Below are 19,025 nucleotides of genomic sequence, written 5' to 3'. Positions count from 1 at the left end.
GACAGGGAGTCATAGTGAAAATTTGAATGGGGTTCTTATGACGGGGAGTCATAGTGAACATTTGAATGGGGTTCTTATGACGGGGTCATGGTGAACCTTTGAATAGGGTCCTTATGACGAGGAGTCATAGTGAACATTCGAATGGGGTTCTTATGACGGGGAGTCATGGTGAACATTTGAATGGGGTTCTTATGACAGGGAGTCATAGTGAACATTCGAATGGGGTTCTTATGACAGGGAGTACCAGTGAACATTTGAATGGGGTTCTTATGACAAGGAGTCGTAGTCAACATTTGAATGGGGTTCTTATGACAGGGAATCATAGTGAACAATTTACTGCAATCTCAAGACCTTGCAGTCACAGTGAACATTTGAATGGGGTTCTTAAGACGGGGAGTCATAGTGAACATTTGAATGGGGTCCTTATGACAGGGAGTCATAGTGAACATTTGAATGGGGTTCTTATGACGGGGTCATGGTGAACCTTTGAATAGGGTCCTTATGACGAGGAGTCATAGTGAACATTCGAATGGGGTTCTTATGACAGGGAGTCCCAGTGAACATTTGAATGGGGTTCTTATGACAAGGAGTCGTAGTCAACATTTGAATGGGGTTCTTATGACAGGGAATCATACTGAACATTTTACTGCAATCTCAAGACCTTGCAGTCACAGTGAACATTTGAATGGGGTTCTTATGACGGGGAGTCAGTGAACATTTGAATGGGGTCCTTATGACAGAGTCCGAGTGAACATTTGAATAGGGTCCTTATGACGGGGAGTCATAGTGCACATTTGAATGGGGTCCTTATGACAGAGTCCGAGTGAACATTTGAATAGGGTCCTTATGACAGGGAGTCATAGTGAACATTTGAATGGGGTTCTTATGACGGGGTCATGGTGAACCTTTGAATGGGGTTCTTATGACGAGGAGTCATAGTGAACATTCGAATGGGGTTCTTATGACAGGGAGTCCCAGTGAACATTTGAATGGGGTTCTTATGACAAGGAGTCGTAGTCAACATTTGAATGGGGTTCTTATGACAGGGAGTCATAGTGAACCTTTGAATGGGGTCCTTATGACAGAGTCCGAGTGAACATTTGAATAGGGTCCTTATGACGGGGAATCATAGTGAACATTTTACTGCAATCTCAAGACCTTGCAGTCACAGTGGACATTTGAATGGGGTACTTATGACTGGGAGTCATAGTGAACATTTGAATGAGTTCCTTATGACAGAGTCCGAGTGAACATTTGAATAGGGTCCTTATGACGGGGAGTCATAGTGAACCTTTGAATGGGGTCCTCATGACAGGGAGTCATAGTGAACATTTGAATGGGGTTCTTATGACGGGGAGTCATATAGTGAACCTTTGAATTGGGTTCTTATGACAGGGAGTCATAGTGAACATTTGAATGGGGTCCTTATGACAGGGAGTCCTAGTGAACATTTTACTGCGATCTCAAGGGGTTCTTATGACAGGGAGTCATAGTGAACATTTTACTGAGATCTCAAGACATTGCAGTCACAGTGAACATTTGAATCGGGTTCTTATGACAGGGAGTCCTAGTGAACATTTGAATGGGGTCCTTATGACAGGGAGTCATAGTGAACATTTTACTGAGATCTCAAGACCTTGCGGTCACAGTGAACATTTGAATCGGGTTCTTATGACAGGGAGTCATAGTGAATATTTTACTGAGATCTCAAGACCTTGCAGTCACAGTGAATATTTGAATCGGGTTCTTATGACAGGGAGTCATAGTGAATTCACAATTTATATTACATGTACTGGACTGCAGATTGAAATTCAAAATTCCCATGATAATTCATTCCAAAAGTCTGTTTTATTGTCATTAACCACATGTGACATACAAGTAACAATGTATCTGTTCTTGTATTCTAAGGTGTCTCAAAAAATATATACACAACTTAGTTTATCTGCAGCAGTTTGGGTTAACTGTACTAGCAACCTTCATGTTGCATCATATAGTGAAATTGTCTAAGCTGACTATTACTGTTTCTAAGTGTATTTTCAGCAATCAGTAGACGGTCTAAAAGTTTTATATGGAATAGTTGATGGTACAGATATGTATGAATTTTAGGAAATATTTGATGATTCAAAACATTTGATCTTTCCTAATCCATATGTGCAGAACACTACTGAACAGCATTAGCAAATTAAATTCGAACAAACAATCTCATTAGAAATCAAAATAATCATTATTTTAACAAAATTAAATTCATTGCAAATTGAATTTTCTGCAATTTGTGAAAATTTAGACCATTCAATGAAGCTTCTATTACAAATCTCAAACTTTGGTGATAGAAAACAGATCAAATACAAACTGAAACTGACAGGAAATTTACATTCAACAATTCAGGGTTCACTAATTTCTTAATTTTGATTATGGTACATAGCATCTTTGACATTGCTAATAAACCTAGCAAAATAGTTTGAAAAAAAATACATATACAATAATCAACTCGAAATATAATTCTAAACTTGCATATAATTCTGTGCAGTTTGTTGAGCAGGCTCTGCTTTACGAAACTTGCTTAAAATTCTGTGCAATTTCTTCAGCAGTCACTGCCTTACTAAACTTGCATATAATTCTGTGCAATTTCTTCTAAATCTACAGTTTGTAGTGGTTCGTGTTCCTGTGTCGCTTCATTTTGTGGAGTATTTCCTGTTTCATGATGATCCTCCCGAGTTGCAGCAACTGCTGCAGCTTCAGCTTGAGCTAATAACTGTTCTGCAGCATTAGCTTCAGCTTGTTGCTGCTCCTCATCTGTGAATTGATGAGTCTCATTTTGTGCCTGCATGACTGCATGCTCAACATACTGCTGTTGTTGATTGGTTTGTGTCTGCTGTACGTAATGTTGCTCCACAAACTGCTGTCCTGCATTTGCTTGTTCCACAAACTGTTGCTCTGCATTTGGCTGCTCTACAAACTGCTGCTCTGCTGTTGGCTGCTCTACAAACTGCTGCTCTGCTGTTGGCTGCTCTACAAACTGCTGCTCTGCTGTTGGCTGCTCTACAAACTGTTGTTCTGCTGTTGGCTGCTCTACAAACTGCTGCTCTGGGTTTTGTTGTTCCACAAACTGCTGTCCTGCATTCGCTTGTTCCACAAACTGCTGCTCTGCGCTTTGCTGCTCCACAAATTGCTGCCCTGCTGTTGGCTGCTCTACAAACTGCTGCTCTGGATTTTGTTGCTCTACAAACTGCTGTTCATCATTTGGTTGCTCTACAAACTGCTGCTCTGCTGTTGGCTGCTCTACAAACTGCTGCTCTGCTGTTGGCTGCTCTACAAACTGCTGCTCTGCTGTTGGCTGCTCTACAAACTGCTGCCCTTCAGTTGGCTGCACTACAAACTGCTGCTCTCCGTTTTGTTGCTCCACATACTGTTGTTCAGCTTGCTGTGGCTGTAAAACTTGAACCTGTGTTCCCTGCACCTGTATGTATTGTGTAGTTCCATCTTCCTGTTGCTGTTCTACATAATGAGTAACTACTTCTCCAGTATTCACATTTGGCTGCATTACAGAACCAACAACTGACTGCACTGCTTCTGGTGGCAGATGTTGCATAACTGTAGCTAGTGGCTGTCCAACACTTGTAACAACTTGCACCACATTGCCAGCAGCATCGGTACCAACTTGTTGTATTATACCAGCTGCAACTTCACTAGAAATTGGGATGTGGGTTGTGCCTTCTAGGACATGCGAGGGATTGGCATCTGCCATTGCTCCTAGAGCTGCAACGGCTTCTGCACAAAGAGAAGCTTGAGGGTTATTGAGGCTTGGATCTGGTTCTATGATGACTTTTACATTCTGTCCTTGAATTCTAACAGCTTTATCCATAGGCCATGGCACCTGTCAATACAAAAACAGTTGTCACACATGAAAATGCTGTTTAGTATAGAAATACCAGATTAAGGAGGTTCTGCCAATTTTTTTTTTATTTAAAGGTAATTTTTCATGCTTTTATTATTAAGGATACAGAAAAATGGAATTACCAAACAATTTTCAAGAAAAACAAAAGCATAAACTATCGTGGGGTAAATAAATGGTAAAATGTATAATTTATTTTTTTTGTATTAGTTTTTTCGTATCATTATTTATATGAATCCTAATAATAGTATTTAATAGTATTTGTATTTAAGGTAGTGACTTCTGTGCCATAATGCCAACTCACTTTATAAACTTTATACATGAGTCAGTGAAATCATGACTACCGTAAAATCTGTATTAGAAGCCGCATCCCTAATAGAAGTCGCACCCATTCTTTTTGAATAATTGAGAACAAAAAAATTCATCATTTCTCATATGTGTAAATGTTCTAATAGAAGCCGCATTGCTTTTCACACACACACACACACATACAGCTGTCCCATGAGTTGTGGAGCCACCATTGGATTAACTTTTAATATAGTTGAATTAACTTTTAATATAGTTGAATTAACTTTTGATATAGTTGCGATATGAACTCTATTAAAACGCGTTCCTATATAGGGTTGCCCAGCATACCTTCGGGGGAAGGTATGGTATAATTATATTAATATTAATATAAACTGAACCATACCTTCCCCGATACTATCCGTAAGCTTCGCAAACCTGACTTAAATTTGATTAAATATTAATATAAATTATGAAACATTGTGGAGCCCCAAACTTGTACAAAAGGCTCCACTGTGTCTCTGGACTACTGGCTCTACTTCTACGTCTACACCAACACAAACACACACGCACAAACTTATATGGGCAAATTGTACCTTAATATTGACAGTTTCTTCAATGGGAGGCCCCACGTCATATTCTTCACCTTTGCTATGATGTTTCTTTTCATGTCCTCTCAGATAGTCACTCCTTGTGAAGGAATTCCCACAGAATTTACATCGATACAGTTTAGCACCTATTAATAGATGATGAAAGTAAGGAGATTCTAAAATGAATTATAAATAATTTTTTCTTCTGAGTACATTTTACATTCAATGACAAAGAAAGTTTACCACAATTTAGCTAAAACATTTTATGTTTTTAGCTTAGTCTCTAAGAGTCAGTTTATGTACCCCTTTAATAAAACTGATTTTGCAGAAATCCTGAGTCAAACTGAATAATAATTTGAGGTAGTTTGTTAACTGCTGTTGAGAGAGGTCTTCAAAAAACAAAGAAAATAGTATGTGACTACAGTAAGATGTTTTTCAAGATTACTATATCAAGGTATGATTTTCCGTTGCGTCAATGATGCACCAGTGCTTCTAGGAGTGATGTATTACATATTTGTGAAAATGCAACTTGAATTCTTTAATAATATTTTCCATACCTGTATGATAAATCAGATGTCTTTTATAATCTATGACAGCGATGAATCTTTTGTTACAGCCAGGTTTAGGGCATATGTATGGAGCTTCTCCTTTATGTCGGCGCTCATGATAGGATCTTGAACTACGACGACTGAATGTGGCTGGACAATAACGACACTGTAATTTGATCTTTCCAGCTAGAAAAAGGGAAAACACAATTGATTATCATTACTATGTACAACGCCTGTATTCTGTCCAACTGTGTTGGATGGTACCCCGGTTAAACACAACATATCCATGTGACCATTTAAAACAAGATTTGCTTACTTAAATGACAGATGTGTATCTATATCCACTTTAATTGGTGCAAAATACAATTTTTGGTTCATGTACGCTTGTATTACAGATGTACTTGTAGCACACTGATTGAATTCTCCCATACCTACCCCTATCCCAATCTGAATAGTGTTTGTCTCAGTACCGACCTAATCTACCAATTAAAACCAAGTTAATAGGTCTAAACTACTCATTGTGATCCATCTATAACCAATCAATAAAACTTGTTGCAAACCTTATTCATGAAGCCAAAACAACTCACTACAGTGACACTACTTGTAAACTACTTGTAAACAACTTTTCAAAATGTTACAAAAACATTTACATGCATGACTGTGTACTTAGTAGTAAGTTATCACCTACATGTATTCCATAAACTACATTTTTACACCTTGACATGCCACAATCTTTTCTTGAATAACTTGACAATCAAATCAAAATTGATCAGAGAAAGGTTGGATTGTAAAGACAATATTTTTTATTACTGATCACCATTTCAAACCACTTACAGACAAACTTTTCAATCAAATCTTGTGATCTAGATATGCCAACCACCTTGCAAATTGACACATTATTGCAAAATGTAACAATAATGACTCACTATCCTACTGGACAATCTCTTCAATATTTATATCGGCTCTTGTAAAACCACTCATAAAGAAATCATTGTCCAACCTAAACAATCTTAATTGCCCAGTGTCAAATGAATGAAAGAATTCAAATCATACCTGATGTGTGCATTTCTATTTTGTGGTCTCTAAGTTCAGGTCTTGTCTTAAAAGCTCTGCCGCATACATCACATAGTTCATTTTTCTCTGTTGTATGTGTTAATAGATGTTCTTTTAGCTTACCAAGCTTTACCCAACCTTTACCACACATCTCACATGTAAATGGTCTGAAAAATACACATTTAAATAACAGTTCTACATGTTAGTACTAAAAAAAAAAAATTGGGTTCACACATTTAACTTTAACTATTGTATTTTCACTGGGAAAAGAGTTGGTTAGTTACTGCCCATGATGTATCCCGACAGCAAATAGTACCTGGTATAGTATTTTAAAAAAGTATTCTACTTATTTGGTAGTGCTCTGCTGTCAGAAGTCCTCAAAAAGCTGATAAGTTTGACACTTACACAAGACATTCTCTTAACAAGGGAATATGCTACATTAGTAATATGCTTGATTTAACAGGGCTTCAAGTTAGGTATCCTGACGATGCGCAATTTACACAACCAAACTGGTATATCATTTGACTAATTGATGATAAATCTACATTTGTACAATATATTGAGCAAGGCATATGAGTGTTCTAAAGAGAGCAGATTTTGTGTTGTTTTGTCTTCACGAATGCCATTAAATCACGAAAATTCCTTGCAGCAAATGGTTTATAGTAATCATTCTTACCTTTGATTTGTATGTACTCTTTGATAATGGTAATTCATTGTAGTTTCTGATGCAAATGCTTTATTACAGTTTTCTATAGGACAGACAAAGGCACGATTTGGATTTATGCTATGAACCTCCTTTAAATGTTCACCACGTTCCTCTGGAAAAACAAAAATAGGATCAATAAATTACTCATGAGTGAAAATATATTATGGCATGGTACACTGGTTAGTGTGTTCACCTCACATTATGGTATGATGCACAGGTTAGTGTGTTCACCTCACATTATGGCATGGTACACTGGTTAGTGTGTTCACCTCACGTTATGGCATGGTACACTGGTTAGTGTGTTTACCTCACATTATGACATGGTACACTGGTTAGTGTGTTCACCTCACATTATGGCATGGTACACTGGTTAGTGTGTTCACCTCACATTATGACATGGTACACTGGTTAGTGTGTTCACCTCACATTATGGCATGGTACACTGGTTAGTGTGTTCACCTCACATTATGACATGGTACACTGGTTAGTGTGTTCACCTCACATTATGACATGGTACACTGGTTAGTGTGTTCACCTCACATTATGACATGGTACACTGGTTAGTGTGTTCACCTCACATTATGACATGGTACACTGGATAGTGTGTTCACCTCACATTATGGCATGGTACACTGGTTAGTGTGTTCACCTCACGTTATGGCATGATGCACTGGTTAGTGTGTTCACCTCACATTATGGTATGATGCACTGGTTAGTATGTTCACCTCACATTATGGCATGGTACACTGGTTAGTGTGTTCACCTCACATTATGGTATGATGCACTGGTTAGTGTGTTCACCTCACATTATGGCATGGTACACTGGTTAGTGTGTTCACCTCACATTATGGTATGATGCACTGGTTAGTGTGTTCACCGTGATTATGACATGATGCACTGGTTAGTGTGTTCACCTCACATTATGACATGGTACACTGGTTAGTGTGTTCACCTCACATTATGACATGGTACACTGGTTAGTGTGTTCACCTCACATTATGACATGGTACACTGGTTAGTGTGTTCACCTCACATTATGGCATGGTACACTGGTTAGTGTGTTCACCTCACGTTATGGCATGATGCACTGGTTAGTGTGTTCACCTCACATTATGACATGATGCACTGGTTAGTGTGTTCACCTCACATTATGGCATGGTACACTGGTTAGTATGTTCACCTCACATTATGGTATGATGCACTGGTTAGTGTGTTCACCTCACATTATGGTATGATGCACTGGTTAGTGTATTCACCTCACATTATGGCATGGTACACTGGTTAGTGTGTTCACCTCACGTTATGGCATGATGCACTGGTTAGTGTGTTCACCTCACATTATGGCATGGTACACTGGTTAGTGTGTTCACCTCACGTTATGGCATGATGCACTGGTTAGTGTGTTCACCTCACATTATGGCATGGTACACTGGTTAGTGTGTTCACCTCACATTATGGTATGATGCACTGGTTAGTGTGTTCACCTCACATTATGGTATGATGCACTGGTTAGTGTGTTCACCTCACATTATGGCATGGTACACTGGTTAGTGTGTTCACCTCACGTTATGGTATGATGCACTGGTTAGTGTGTTCACCTCACATTATGGCATGGTACACTGGTTAGTGTGTTCACCTCACATTATGGTATGATGCACTGGTTAGTGTGTTCACCTCACATTATGGCATGGTACACTGGTTAGTGTGTTCACCTCACATTATGGTATGATGCACTGGTTAGTGTGTTCACCTCACATTATGGTATGATGCACTGGTTAGTGTGTTCACCTCACATTATGGCATGGTACACTGGTTAGTGTGTTCACCTCACATTATGACATGGTACACTGGTTAGTGTGTTCACCTCACATTATGGCATGGTACACTGGTTAGTGTGTTCACCTCACATTATGGCATGGTACACTGGTTAGTGTGTTCACCTCACATTATGACATGGTACATTGGTTAGTGTGTTCACCTCACATTATGGCATGGTACACTGGTTAGTGTGTTCACCTCACATTATGACATGATGCACTGGTTAGTGTGTTCACCTCACATTATGGCATGGTACACTGGTTAGTGTGTTCACCTCACATTATGACATGATGCACTGGTTAGTGTGTTCACCTCACATTATGGCATGGTACACTGGTTAGTGTGTTCACCTCACATTATGACATGGTACACTGGTTAGTGTGTTCACCTCACATTATGGCATGGTACACTGGTTAGTGTGTTCACCTTACATTATGGCATGGTACACTGGTTAGTGTGTTCACCTCACATTATGACATGGTACATTGGTTAGTGTGTTCACCTCACATTATGGCATGGTACACTGGTTAGTGTGTTCACCTCACATTATGGCATGGTACACTGGTTAGTGTGTTCACCTCACATTATGACATGGTACATTGGTTAGTGTGTTCACCTCACATTATGACATGGTACATTGGTTAGTGTGTTCACCTAACATTATGGCATGGTACATTGGTTAGTGTGTTCACCTAACATTATGGCATGGTTCACTGGTTAGTGTGTTCACCTCACATTATGGCATGGTACACTGGTTAGTGTGTTCACCTCACATTATGGCATGGTACACTGGTTAGTGTGTTCACCTCACATTATGGCATGGTACACTGGTTAGTGTGTTCACCTCACATTATGGCATGGTACACTGGTTAGTGTGTTCACCTCACATTATGGCATGGTACACTGGTTAGTGTGTTCACCTCACATTATGACATGATGCACTGGTTAGTGTGTTCACCTCACATTATAGCATGGTACACTGGTTAGTGTGTTCACCTCACATTATGACATGGTACACTGGTTAGTGTGTTCACCTAACATTATGGCATGGTACACTGGTTAGTGTGTTCACCTCACATTAGGACATGATACACTGGATAGTGTGTTCACCTAACATTATGGCATGGTACACTGGTTAGTGTGTTCACCTCACATTATGACATGGTACACTGGTTAGTGTGTTCACCTAACATTATGGCATGGTACACTGGTTAGTGTGTTCACCTCACATTATGACATGGTACACTGGTTAGTGTGTTCACCTCACATTATGACATGGTACACTGGTTAGTGTGTTCACCTCACATTATAGCATGGTTCACTGGTTAGTTTGTTCACCTCACATTATGACATGGTTCACTGGTTAGTGTGTTCACCTCACATGACATGGTACACTGGTTAGTGTGTTCACCTCGCATGGCATAGTACACTGGTTAGTGTGTTCACCTCACGTTATAGCATGGTTCACTGGTTAGTGTGTTCACCTCACATCAGTGAGGGTATGGGACACTGGTTAGTGTGTTCACCTCACATCAGTGAGGGTATGGGACACTGGTTAGTGTGTTCACCTCACATCAGTGAGGGTATGGGACACTGGTTAGTGTGTTCACCTCACATCAGTGAGGGTATGGGACACTGGTTAGTGTGTTCACCTCACATCATGGCATGGTACACTGGTTAGTGTGTTCACCTCACATGGCATGGTACACTGGTTAGTGTGTTCACCTCACGTTATAGCATGGTTCACTGGTTAGTGTGTTCACCTCACATGACATGGTACACTGGTTAGTGTGTTCACCTCAAATCTAATTTAACCAAATAATTTAACTCATCCATTTTCACATATTTTGTGTATGTAAGTTAGAAAGTTAATTGCTCAGAAAATTTACCTTTTGTTTTAAATGTCATGCTACATTCTTTTTCTAAACACTTGAATGCATTCTCCTTTGGATGGTACTTCTGTATATGGTTTTCTAATCCTGCTTGAGTCAGTCTCTTGCCACAGTGATCACACTTGTATGTAGGTTTCTTTTGAAGACCTGTAATGTATCAATTCAATTATTATGTATGAATTTTCACAAGAGACAGACCATTCAATTCAACTTGTCACAGCACCCTCTAAAGTAGCATTGTTGTGATACCTTTGTTTTTATTGGATTCAAGTGTCACAACACCCTCAAATGAGACTGTTTTTAATATTGTTTCTAGATTAATAAACTATTCCATTAAATAATGCACCTCAAACAAGCTTTCTAGCTGTGTCATGTATGTGTGTACAAAACTGTATTGTTCTATGCCAGACAACATTTTCTAGGGAGATAGGGTTGCAATTGATAGGAGCTAAATGGTACTGTACATGTAAAGATATTAAATGATTGATTCAATATTTCATTTATTTTTGCACATCAGGTGGATATAATGTATCAATACATTTGAATTTATACACAATGCTGGGCTACATTTCAAGATATATACCTGGTAATTGTCTATTTCCATAAATGAACAAATATACAGTGACCCCTTGCTAAGTCGTGCCTCAGTAAGTTGCGGTTTCAGCTAAGTCGTGGGTAGTTGGATGGCTCCAAAAAATTATTTTGTGTTTTGACAGCAGTTTTGAAGTAGAAAAACTAATGTTTCGTCGCATCGGGTATTTAATTGACCGTTAAAGGGCTGGAGGAGAAAACTTAACATCTACTGGTCATCAATTACTGAGATACAAAGGGTTACAGTGGCCTGACTTGAAGTGTGGTCATGGGTATGAAGTCGCGACTTTATTTACTTCTCGGCCGTTCCCCTTTGATAAAGCTCTAAAAAACTCGCTGTAATAGAACGCTGTGATGTTGTACCATAAAGAAAACGTAATATAAATAACCCATGTGATTTTTATCTATTTTCACTGCATAAACCCACTTTACAAGAGACCCCTCGGTAAGTCGCGACCCTCGGTAAGTCGCGACCCTCGATAAGTCACAGATTTTGTTTGGATCCTGACACCCGCAACTTAGCAAGGAGCCACTGTATATGAGCAATTTATTTAAAATTTTTTTGTCTCTAGCCTTTTTACCATCATTTATCTCGCCCAAATTTGTCTGCATTTTTTCTAATATCCTTCAATATTTCTGAAAATAAACCCTAATTTTGGAGCAAACAGAAGAAATTTGAGTCAATTTTCAGTTTTTACTAAAACAAATTGACTATTTTTATCCCAGTCTTCTGAGGGAAATTGCAGAGTATAAATGAAATTATTTTGTGAATTTGTGATGGATGAAACAAGCAGCCTCTCGGCTGAGATGGCTCCGCGGTTAGCAAGTCACATTTCAATTAAAGAACTGAAGATATCATTAGAAAATGAACAATATATATAGTATGTATAGCAATCGGACTTGCTGTTTTCAACAAGAATTCAAAAATATCACTTTTTACCAAAAATTACAAAAATATTCACTAAAATTAGAGAATTTAAGATATCATCACGAAATAAACAAATCTGAGAAAGGTCCACATGTAGTACCTATATATGTAATATCAAAGCAATTGGACGTGAGGTTTTTAACAAGAAGTCAAAAATATCACTTTGTACCAAAAATTACAAAAATATTCACCAAAATTAGAGAATTTAAGATATCATCACGAAATGAACAAATCTGAGAAAGGTCCACATGTAGTATATATATATATGTAATATCAAAGCAATTGGACTTGTGGTTTTTAACAAGAAGTCAAAAATATCACTTTTTACCAAAATATTCACCAAAATTAAAGAATTGAAGATATCATCACGAAATGAACAAATCTGAGAGAGGTCTACCCAAGGTACATATACACTAAGTATCAAAGCATTCAGGCTTGTAGTTTTCAAGAAGAAGTCGAAAAAATAAAACATTGACACGGACGCCGACGGACGCCGAACGCCGACGGACAATCACTCATATGATAAGCTCCGCTCGACAAAGTCGACAGCGGAGCTAAAAAGAGAACTGGTGGTGGAAAGGTTACGAGTTTATGGTTAGAAAATTGTATTAGAATGAATCGCCATATGCACCCTGGCAAACTATTAGCCTGCTGGGAAGCTGTCAATGAAAGTAGTGGGCATTACTTGAACTTCAGTGATCAGACAAACACAAGAGTTCAAAGCAAAAACTTCTAAATTTGCATTTGACAGATTGAAATAGTGAAGAAAATATGTGACCATTTTGTAGGTATTAAGGTGGGCATCCATCATGGTCTCTGTGAATTTTGAGCCTTCCCTATATACCATTCATGCAAGTATTTGAATGAGTATTGGTGAAATAAATCCAGAATTGTCTTGTGACTAAATATATTGTACAATTGATAGACTAATTTAGAATGGAAACAAATAAATACAGTACCTTCTCCAAACATTCTTTCATGTTTTTCCAGCTGTTGCATGGATCGAAACTCTTTGAGGCAATTATCACAGCGAAACTTTTCAGCCTGTAGTTGATCTAGCCTTCTAATATCCTGATGAGTCTTGATATGTTCTTCATAGTGAGTTATGTAGCGAAATGCCTCCATACAGTACTTGCATACAAAAATTGCAATGTTAGTAGAAGTATGTTTATCTCTATGTGCTTCCAACCAAGAGATAGTAGGGAATGGTCTCTCACAGTATTCACATATATACTTCAGTGTCTCATCAATCACAGGTGGGATACAGTCGTCTAGGAATTTCTTGGGTTTCTCATGTGTACTGTTGTGATCTTTCAATTCTTCTAATGTAAAAAAGTTTATTTCACATGGCACACACATATATACATGTTCTTTGTGTTTGCTTTTCACATGTAAGTTGAGTTCACCAAGAGTACAGAATTTACTATCACAATCAGCTGAACCACATCCAAATTCTTTATCTGCAATATGTCTTTTCATATGCTCAACTAAGCCTTGTTTCTTAAGAAACCTTCTATCACATTCATCACATTCAAAATCATAATCATTTCGCATACTTCGTCTCAATCTTCTCTTACGCCTACCCCTTCTTGGTGCTCTTCGTGGAGGTGGCGAGTCAGATTCTTCCTCTTCAGATGCTTCCTCATCCACAGCGTCAGCATCTTCTTTTTCACCATCATCTGGTTCTACGCCCTCAATATTCTCTTTAAGTTTGCCACGGCCACAATCACATTCATGCCTATGTCTCATAAAGGCCTGAGATGAAACAAACACTTTTCCACACAGTGTACAGCGATGCGATCTCTTTCCAGATATCTGTAAACTAGATGTATCCAACTTTGCTCTTGGTTTGTATTTGCGTCTTTTTGCTGGGGGAGCTGAAACTTCATCACCACCAATGTCACCCCCTCCAATATCTGCTGTATTGTTGTTAGATATCGTTTCTGGTGCAAGAGTTTTATTATCACCGATATTCTCAGTGATAAGTACCCTCCCCATTAGGGCATACTCCATACCAGTTGGTATATCTTTGGTAACCTGCAGTTTAATGAATTTAATAGGATAAACAGTTTTTAGAAATTTTTGTTTTGTTGTTTTTTTTTTGTATTATTCAATAGTATATGTACAACAGGATATATGTTTACCATTTATTAAATAGTACTTTCAAATATGTGAATTAATGGTTGATCAGCACTTCACCAGTACACAAAATTACAAAACAATTATGTGTGAAGCACAGCTTTCATACTGATGTGTGCAATAACAAGAAGGAAAACCTTTTTTGGGGCCTAAGCTCCACTAAATGTGCTGTTTGGAGAGTAACCTGATGTCAACAACAAAGTGAAAAATTAACATGGATATGATATACAAGTAACTATGGTATACTCTTACTATATTTGCTCTATTACAAGTACAGAGGTACATGTAAAAAAACACAAACTGCATTAATTTTTACTGCCTATTAACATTCTCTTTTTTACTTACCTTTCCTTTTATTACTTTTAGCCCCTAAATTTGTGTATACTGTATGAATGTGGAACATGACTGTATGGCAACTCACCTCTAAGAAAAAATGATCACCTGCATCTAGCAGTCTCATGTTCTGTTCTTCATCAGTATATATAGGTTTGATGAATCTCATCCATGCTGGTAAACTTGGATCTATACATTCAATGGCATAGCCTGGTTCACCAAAACCAGTTGACAGCTGCGTTACAAACAAATGTAAGTTAAAACAAAATCTGAACACTGCAGTTGCCCATCACTCTCATTCTAAAGTCAATTTTAAACTTGTATTAAACCACCAGACAGAAAATAGACACATTCAAATCATTTCTTTCAATTGATGGGAAATATACAAAACTAGATACACTTTGAGTCTTTCTGTGTTTTGTTTTCATTTATCCAACTACATGTACCTTAATAATGCACTCATATGTCAATCACACTTATTTTACTTTGCAATTACGTTTGCAGTTATTCATTATTAACTTTATTACATTTGAATGTAATAATTTGCCATATTCTACTGACAATACACACATGTATAACCAAAAACAGTTGTCTATGTCAATGACATTTTATACACCCATTTACATCATTTTGACAAAACAGAGATATTCTGACACTAGAGGGTGCTAAGCAATAGAAGGGGATATTGTAGGTAATCTTGCTGTTATGCTCTCCCTTCAAAAAATCATATTGAACTCTCAGTGAAGTAAAATTAGGCATTTCTTTTCTGGGCCCATATGTTACAAAGAGTGTAGATGTGTTACCTTCCATAGCCCATGTGTTACAGGCTCTTCGGCTGATAGTCCTCTCAATCTACCTGTGTATGGGCCATAGCGGAAGCCGCATGCAATATTCTGTTTAGCACATACAATTATGTATGCATTATCTAGATATAATAACAAATAATATTGCATTAGTTAGGATAATGCTACTAGCAGTGTATGCAATTTTAAATGGCCACACCTATAATTCATAAATTGTTAATGACTTCATTTGTATTCATAATCATATGCAAATTATAAATGCAACAGTCATAATACAGTGTAGCACATTTCTTTCAGTTGAATATTCATTTCAGAAATATAGATCTTATTACATGTACATATGGAGTGAATATGGCTCAATTTAAGAGTTTTTTGCTTTCGATTGCTATAATAAACCAAACATGCTTTTGCGTTGCATAACGCCAAACACAACTCATGCAGTTACATAATCTACAAATTACACTATTGGTAAATACACAAACCTTGTATCGATAGACACTATTATTGCAAACAACACAACTACTAAATATTTTGCGACTGCATACCACATTATATACTTTTTTAAATTGCTACGACATTGAACTGTGAATGTATAGACCTGCATTTGTTTTAGTGCAAACTGAGGTTCTGTCCTGCCTCTAGTCATACATATCGTTGTAAATTCGTGCACACACTTGCTGTGCACTACACATATAATTAAGTGCAAAGTAAACAACTCATCCATGACCAAGTCCATTGATATTATTTTGATAACATTATTTTCCCCACACCTTGGAATTATTGACAGACACAACACTAAAACCAAGTTTTTTACAATTTCTATTTGTTGTTGCATGCAGCTTACTGGGCATCCAAGCACACTAGTGCAGCGACACAAGACTAAATCAAGTCTACTGCCAAATCAACGTACCAGTATGCATTGCGGCTTTCGAAAAAAGGCGAAAACAATATTTTCACAAGCTTACTTCATTATTATTATTATTTTTGCCTAGAAATACTACTAGCTTCAAAACAGGTGACTAAATGAGCTGGGAGTATTTTATTTTCTATTTAGTAGCCGCCAAAAACCATAATTGGAGCAGGTTTAAAAACACAGGTGTTACTAGTAGTCAGTACGATTTTTGCGAGTTACCAAATTGAATTCAATTGTCACTTATAAAACACATTGTTTTTGTAATAATAATAACTTTATTGACATGGTATCCCAATTGGGATTTTCATCAAGTACAAAAATAAGACATAAAATAAATAAAGAAAATACAATCTAAATTAAGTAAAATAAATAAATGCAATTAAATACATTTGAATAAGATAAATTACGCAGTTGGTTTTGGGCATAGGGCAGCTGATTTTTGAAACAAATCAAAGAAATTACATAATCTACTGGTAGTGTCTACCAGTGTTGAGAGGCTGCTGGTTATTTCTGTTTTATGATGTTTTCCCTCATAATAAAACAGTTATGAATGTATTTGCTTAGTTCCTTATGTACTGTTTCATCTTTGGCTTTTAACAAGTGTGTAGTGTTTTCTTGTTGATTGTATTAATTATCATTTACTTATTTAAAGAGCAAGTTAGTTAGAGCATGGAGCTAGAAAGGGAAGGAGAGAGAACACTGTTTAAGCCTGTTTTAAGCTGTTGACATAGCTTTGTTTTAAGCAGAATTGTCCATAAAAACGAATATGCAGAAGAAATAACAAACAATACATGTACGTGCACGAGTTTTCTTCGAAGTGAGGTTAGAGGTCATTCAGTGACCTTTGGCACCGGAAACAACACAGTCCTGGATACATTCTCAGCGAAGTCATGACCGTGTACTTGTTGTGTATGCGAAAAAGAACTCAATACGAGTACTCAAAGCTAAATATTTTTCACCTTACGATTCCTCTAAACGATTTTAAAGTTTGTATGGGTTGCTTGAAAACTGGCAGTTATAGTGAGATATTTCTTTTATTGTGCGCCGATGTGTGTTCGTGAAAATCATGTTTGAAACCATGATAGCGTTACCATTTTTTACGTTTTCATTGTTTGTCTAAACGATGTCAAACTTGGTTAAAAGATTTCGTTTTTACATGGAGTGTACTTCACAATTGAATATTTCATTTAACAGTAATTATATATTTTATGACAGCTACTTTACTTTGTTTTTGAAGTATAACATGAAAATAAAAATTCCTATTTCATATAGCAATTTGATGTAGTTGATATAGTCTATGAACTCACTGTAAAGGGCTAATTATTCACTGGGTTTTAATTTTGCCTATGTACGTCCATGGTTGAAGTTTATGACAGAATGCCATTCTTGTCTTCCTGTTGTCATGGAAATGCTGTTGTTTGGACTTTTGTTGTAATGAATGCAAATGTGAGTATTCACGTTAGGTAATCCACCGACAAACCCGAAGCATTGAACATTTGTAACAATATCATAAAATCCCATTTTTCTAGCTCCATGATATGGCCGATGAAGATCAAGCAGAATAAAAATAAAATAACTGCTTACAGAGCTTAGATATGCATTTAACATCGAACATACAAAACTACGCCCAAATGAAGCTAAGATGCATTTTACAGGGTATTTGTTTTTGCTACATGCCATTAACGTTAGCTGCAGTTTTGTAGTTGCTGCTTTTGCTTTAGTTCGTCTGTGAGCGTTTTATTATAATCGGTAAGGTTTTTTTTCAGTTCTTCGTCATGAACGCGAAACCTCGTTCATGACGAAGAACTGGAAAAAAAAACTTACCGATTATAATAAAACGCTCACAGACGAACTAAAGCGAAAGCAGCAGCAGCTACAGAACTGCGGGTACATTGACCACAGTCCCTCAACAGGGACTGTGCATTGACGTGATTCGACGTCTGTGACTAAAGCAAAACAGAGTCAACTTGTATAAACATGAAAAACATCATACTAACAAATTCAAAACAAAGTTCGACTGTGCGCATTTACAATTAATTCAAGCACTATTCCCGAAAATACACTGGAACTGACATGGATTGATTAAAAACAGTGTCTTCTCTTGACAAGTGAAGTCGTTGAACTCTGACCATATGCAGACGAGGATGTATCCACAAAACGCAGGGAAAATTTACCCGCCGAACGAGCCTGGACAACAGACATGGGCGAGGATTACTCTGTGAATGTCACATTTCGAACACTAAATTGACAAAGTAAAGTTACAAAATCTAACGAACAGGCTAATATCCGGTTTTATGAAGCTCCTATCAACAAAAAATTGTAATTATCAGGATTTTTAAAGATTCCGTTTTGACAAAAAACGACTTACCGTTTGAGGACGCCATGTTTTCTGGTATGGGATTTCCCAGGATGCATTGCGTTCACAAAATCGAAACATCAATCGTTTTGAATCCAGAATAAACTACGTTACAAATCTTATTAAATCATTTGTTTTCTAACATTATGTGAATTCTCACTTACTCCTAAAAGCTACA

At 37.4% G+C, this 19,025-nt stretch overlaps 1 protein-coding gene across 1 annotated transcript; it reads right to left on the bottom strand.

The window, feature by feature from the left end:
- Positions 1–1,829: 1,829 nt before the first annotated feature.
- LOC102808539 (uncharacterized) lies at positions 1,830–18,891 on the bottom strand. The gene is made up of 10 exons (XM_078012464.2): positions 18,860–18,891; positions 15,579–15,700; positions 14,864–15,010; positions 13,263–14,340; positions 10,782–10,931; positions 7,045–7,186; positions 6,369–6,535; positions 5,325–5,501; positions 4,774–4,913; positions 1,830–3,874 (listed from the first exon to the last, which is right to left on the bottom strand). Exons 1-10 carry the CDS (start codon positions 18,873–18,875, stop codon positions 2,600–2,602), a joined length of 3,414 nt encoding a protein of 1,137 aa, XP_077868590.1. The 5' UTR covers positions 18,876–18,891; the 3' UTR covers positions 1,830–2,599.
- Positions 18,892–19,025: the final 134 nt, after the last annotated feature.

Source organism: Saccoglossus kowalevskii, chromosome 15 (genome assembly GCF_978046115.1).
Source record: "Saccoglossus kowalevskii chromosome 15, keSacKowa6.1, whole genome shotgun sequence".
In the NCBI taxonomy this organism is placed as follows: domain Eukaryota; kingdom Metazoa; phylum Hemichordata; class Enteropneusta; family Harrimaniidae; genus Saccoglossus; species Saccoglossus kowalevskii.
Note: the sequence above shows the minus strand (reverse complement) of the source record. Positions and strands in the feature narration are given on the sequence as shown.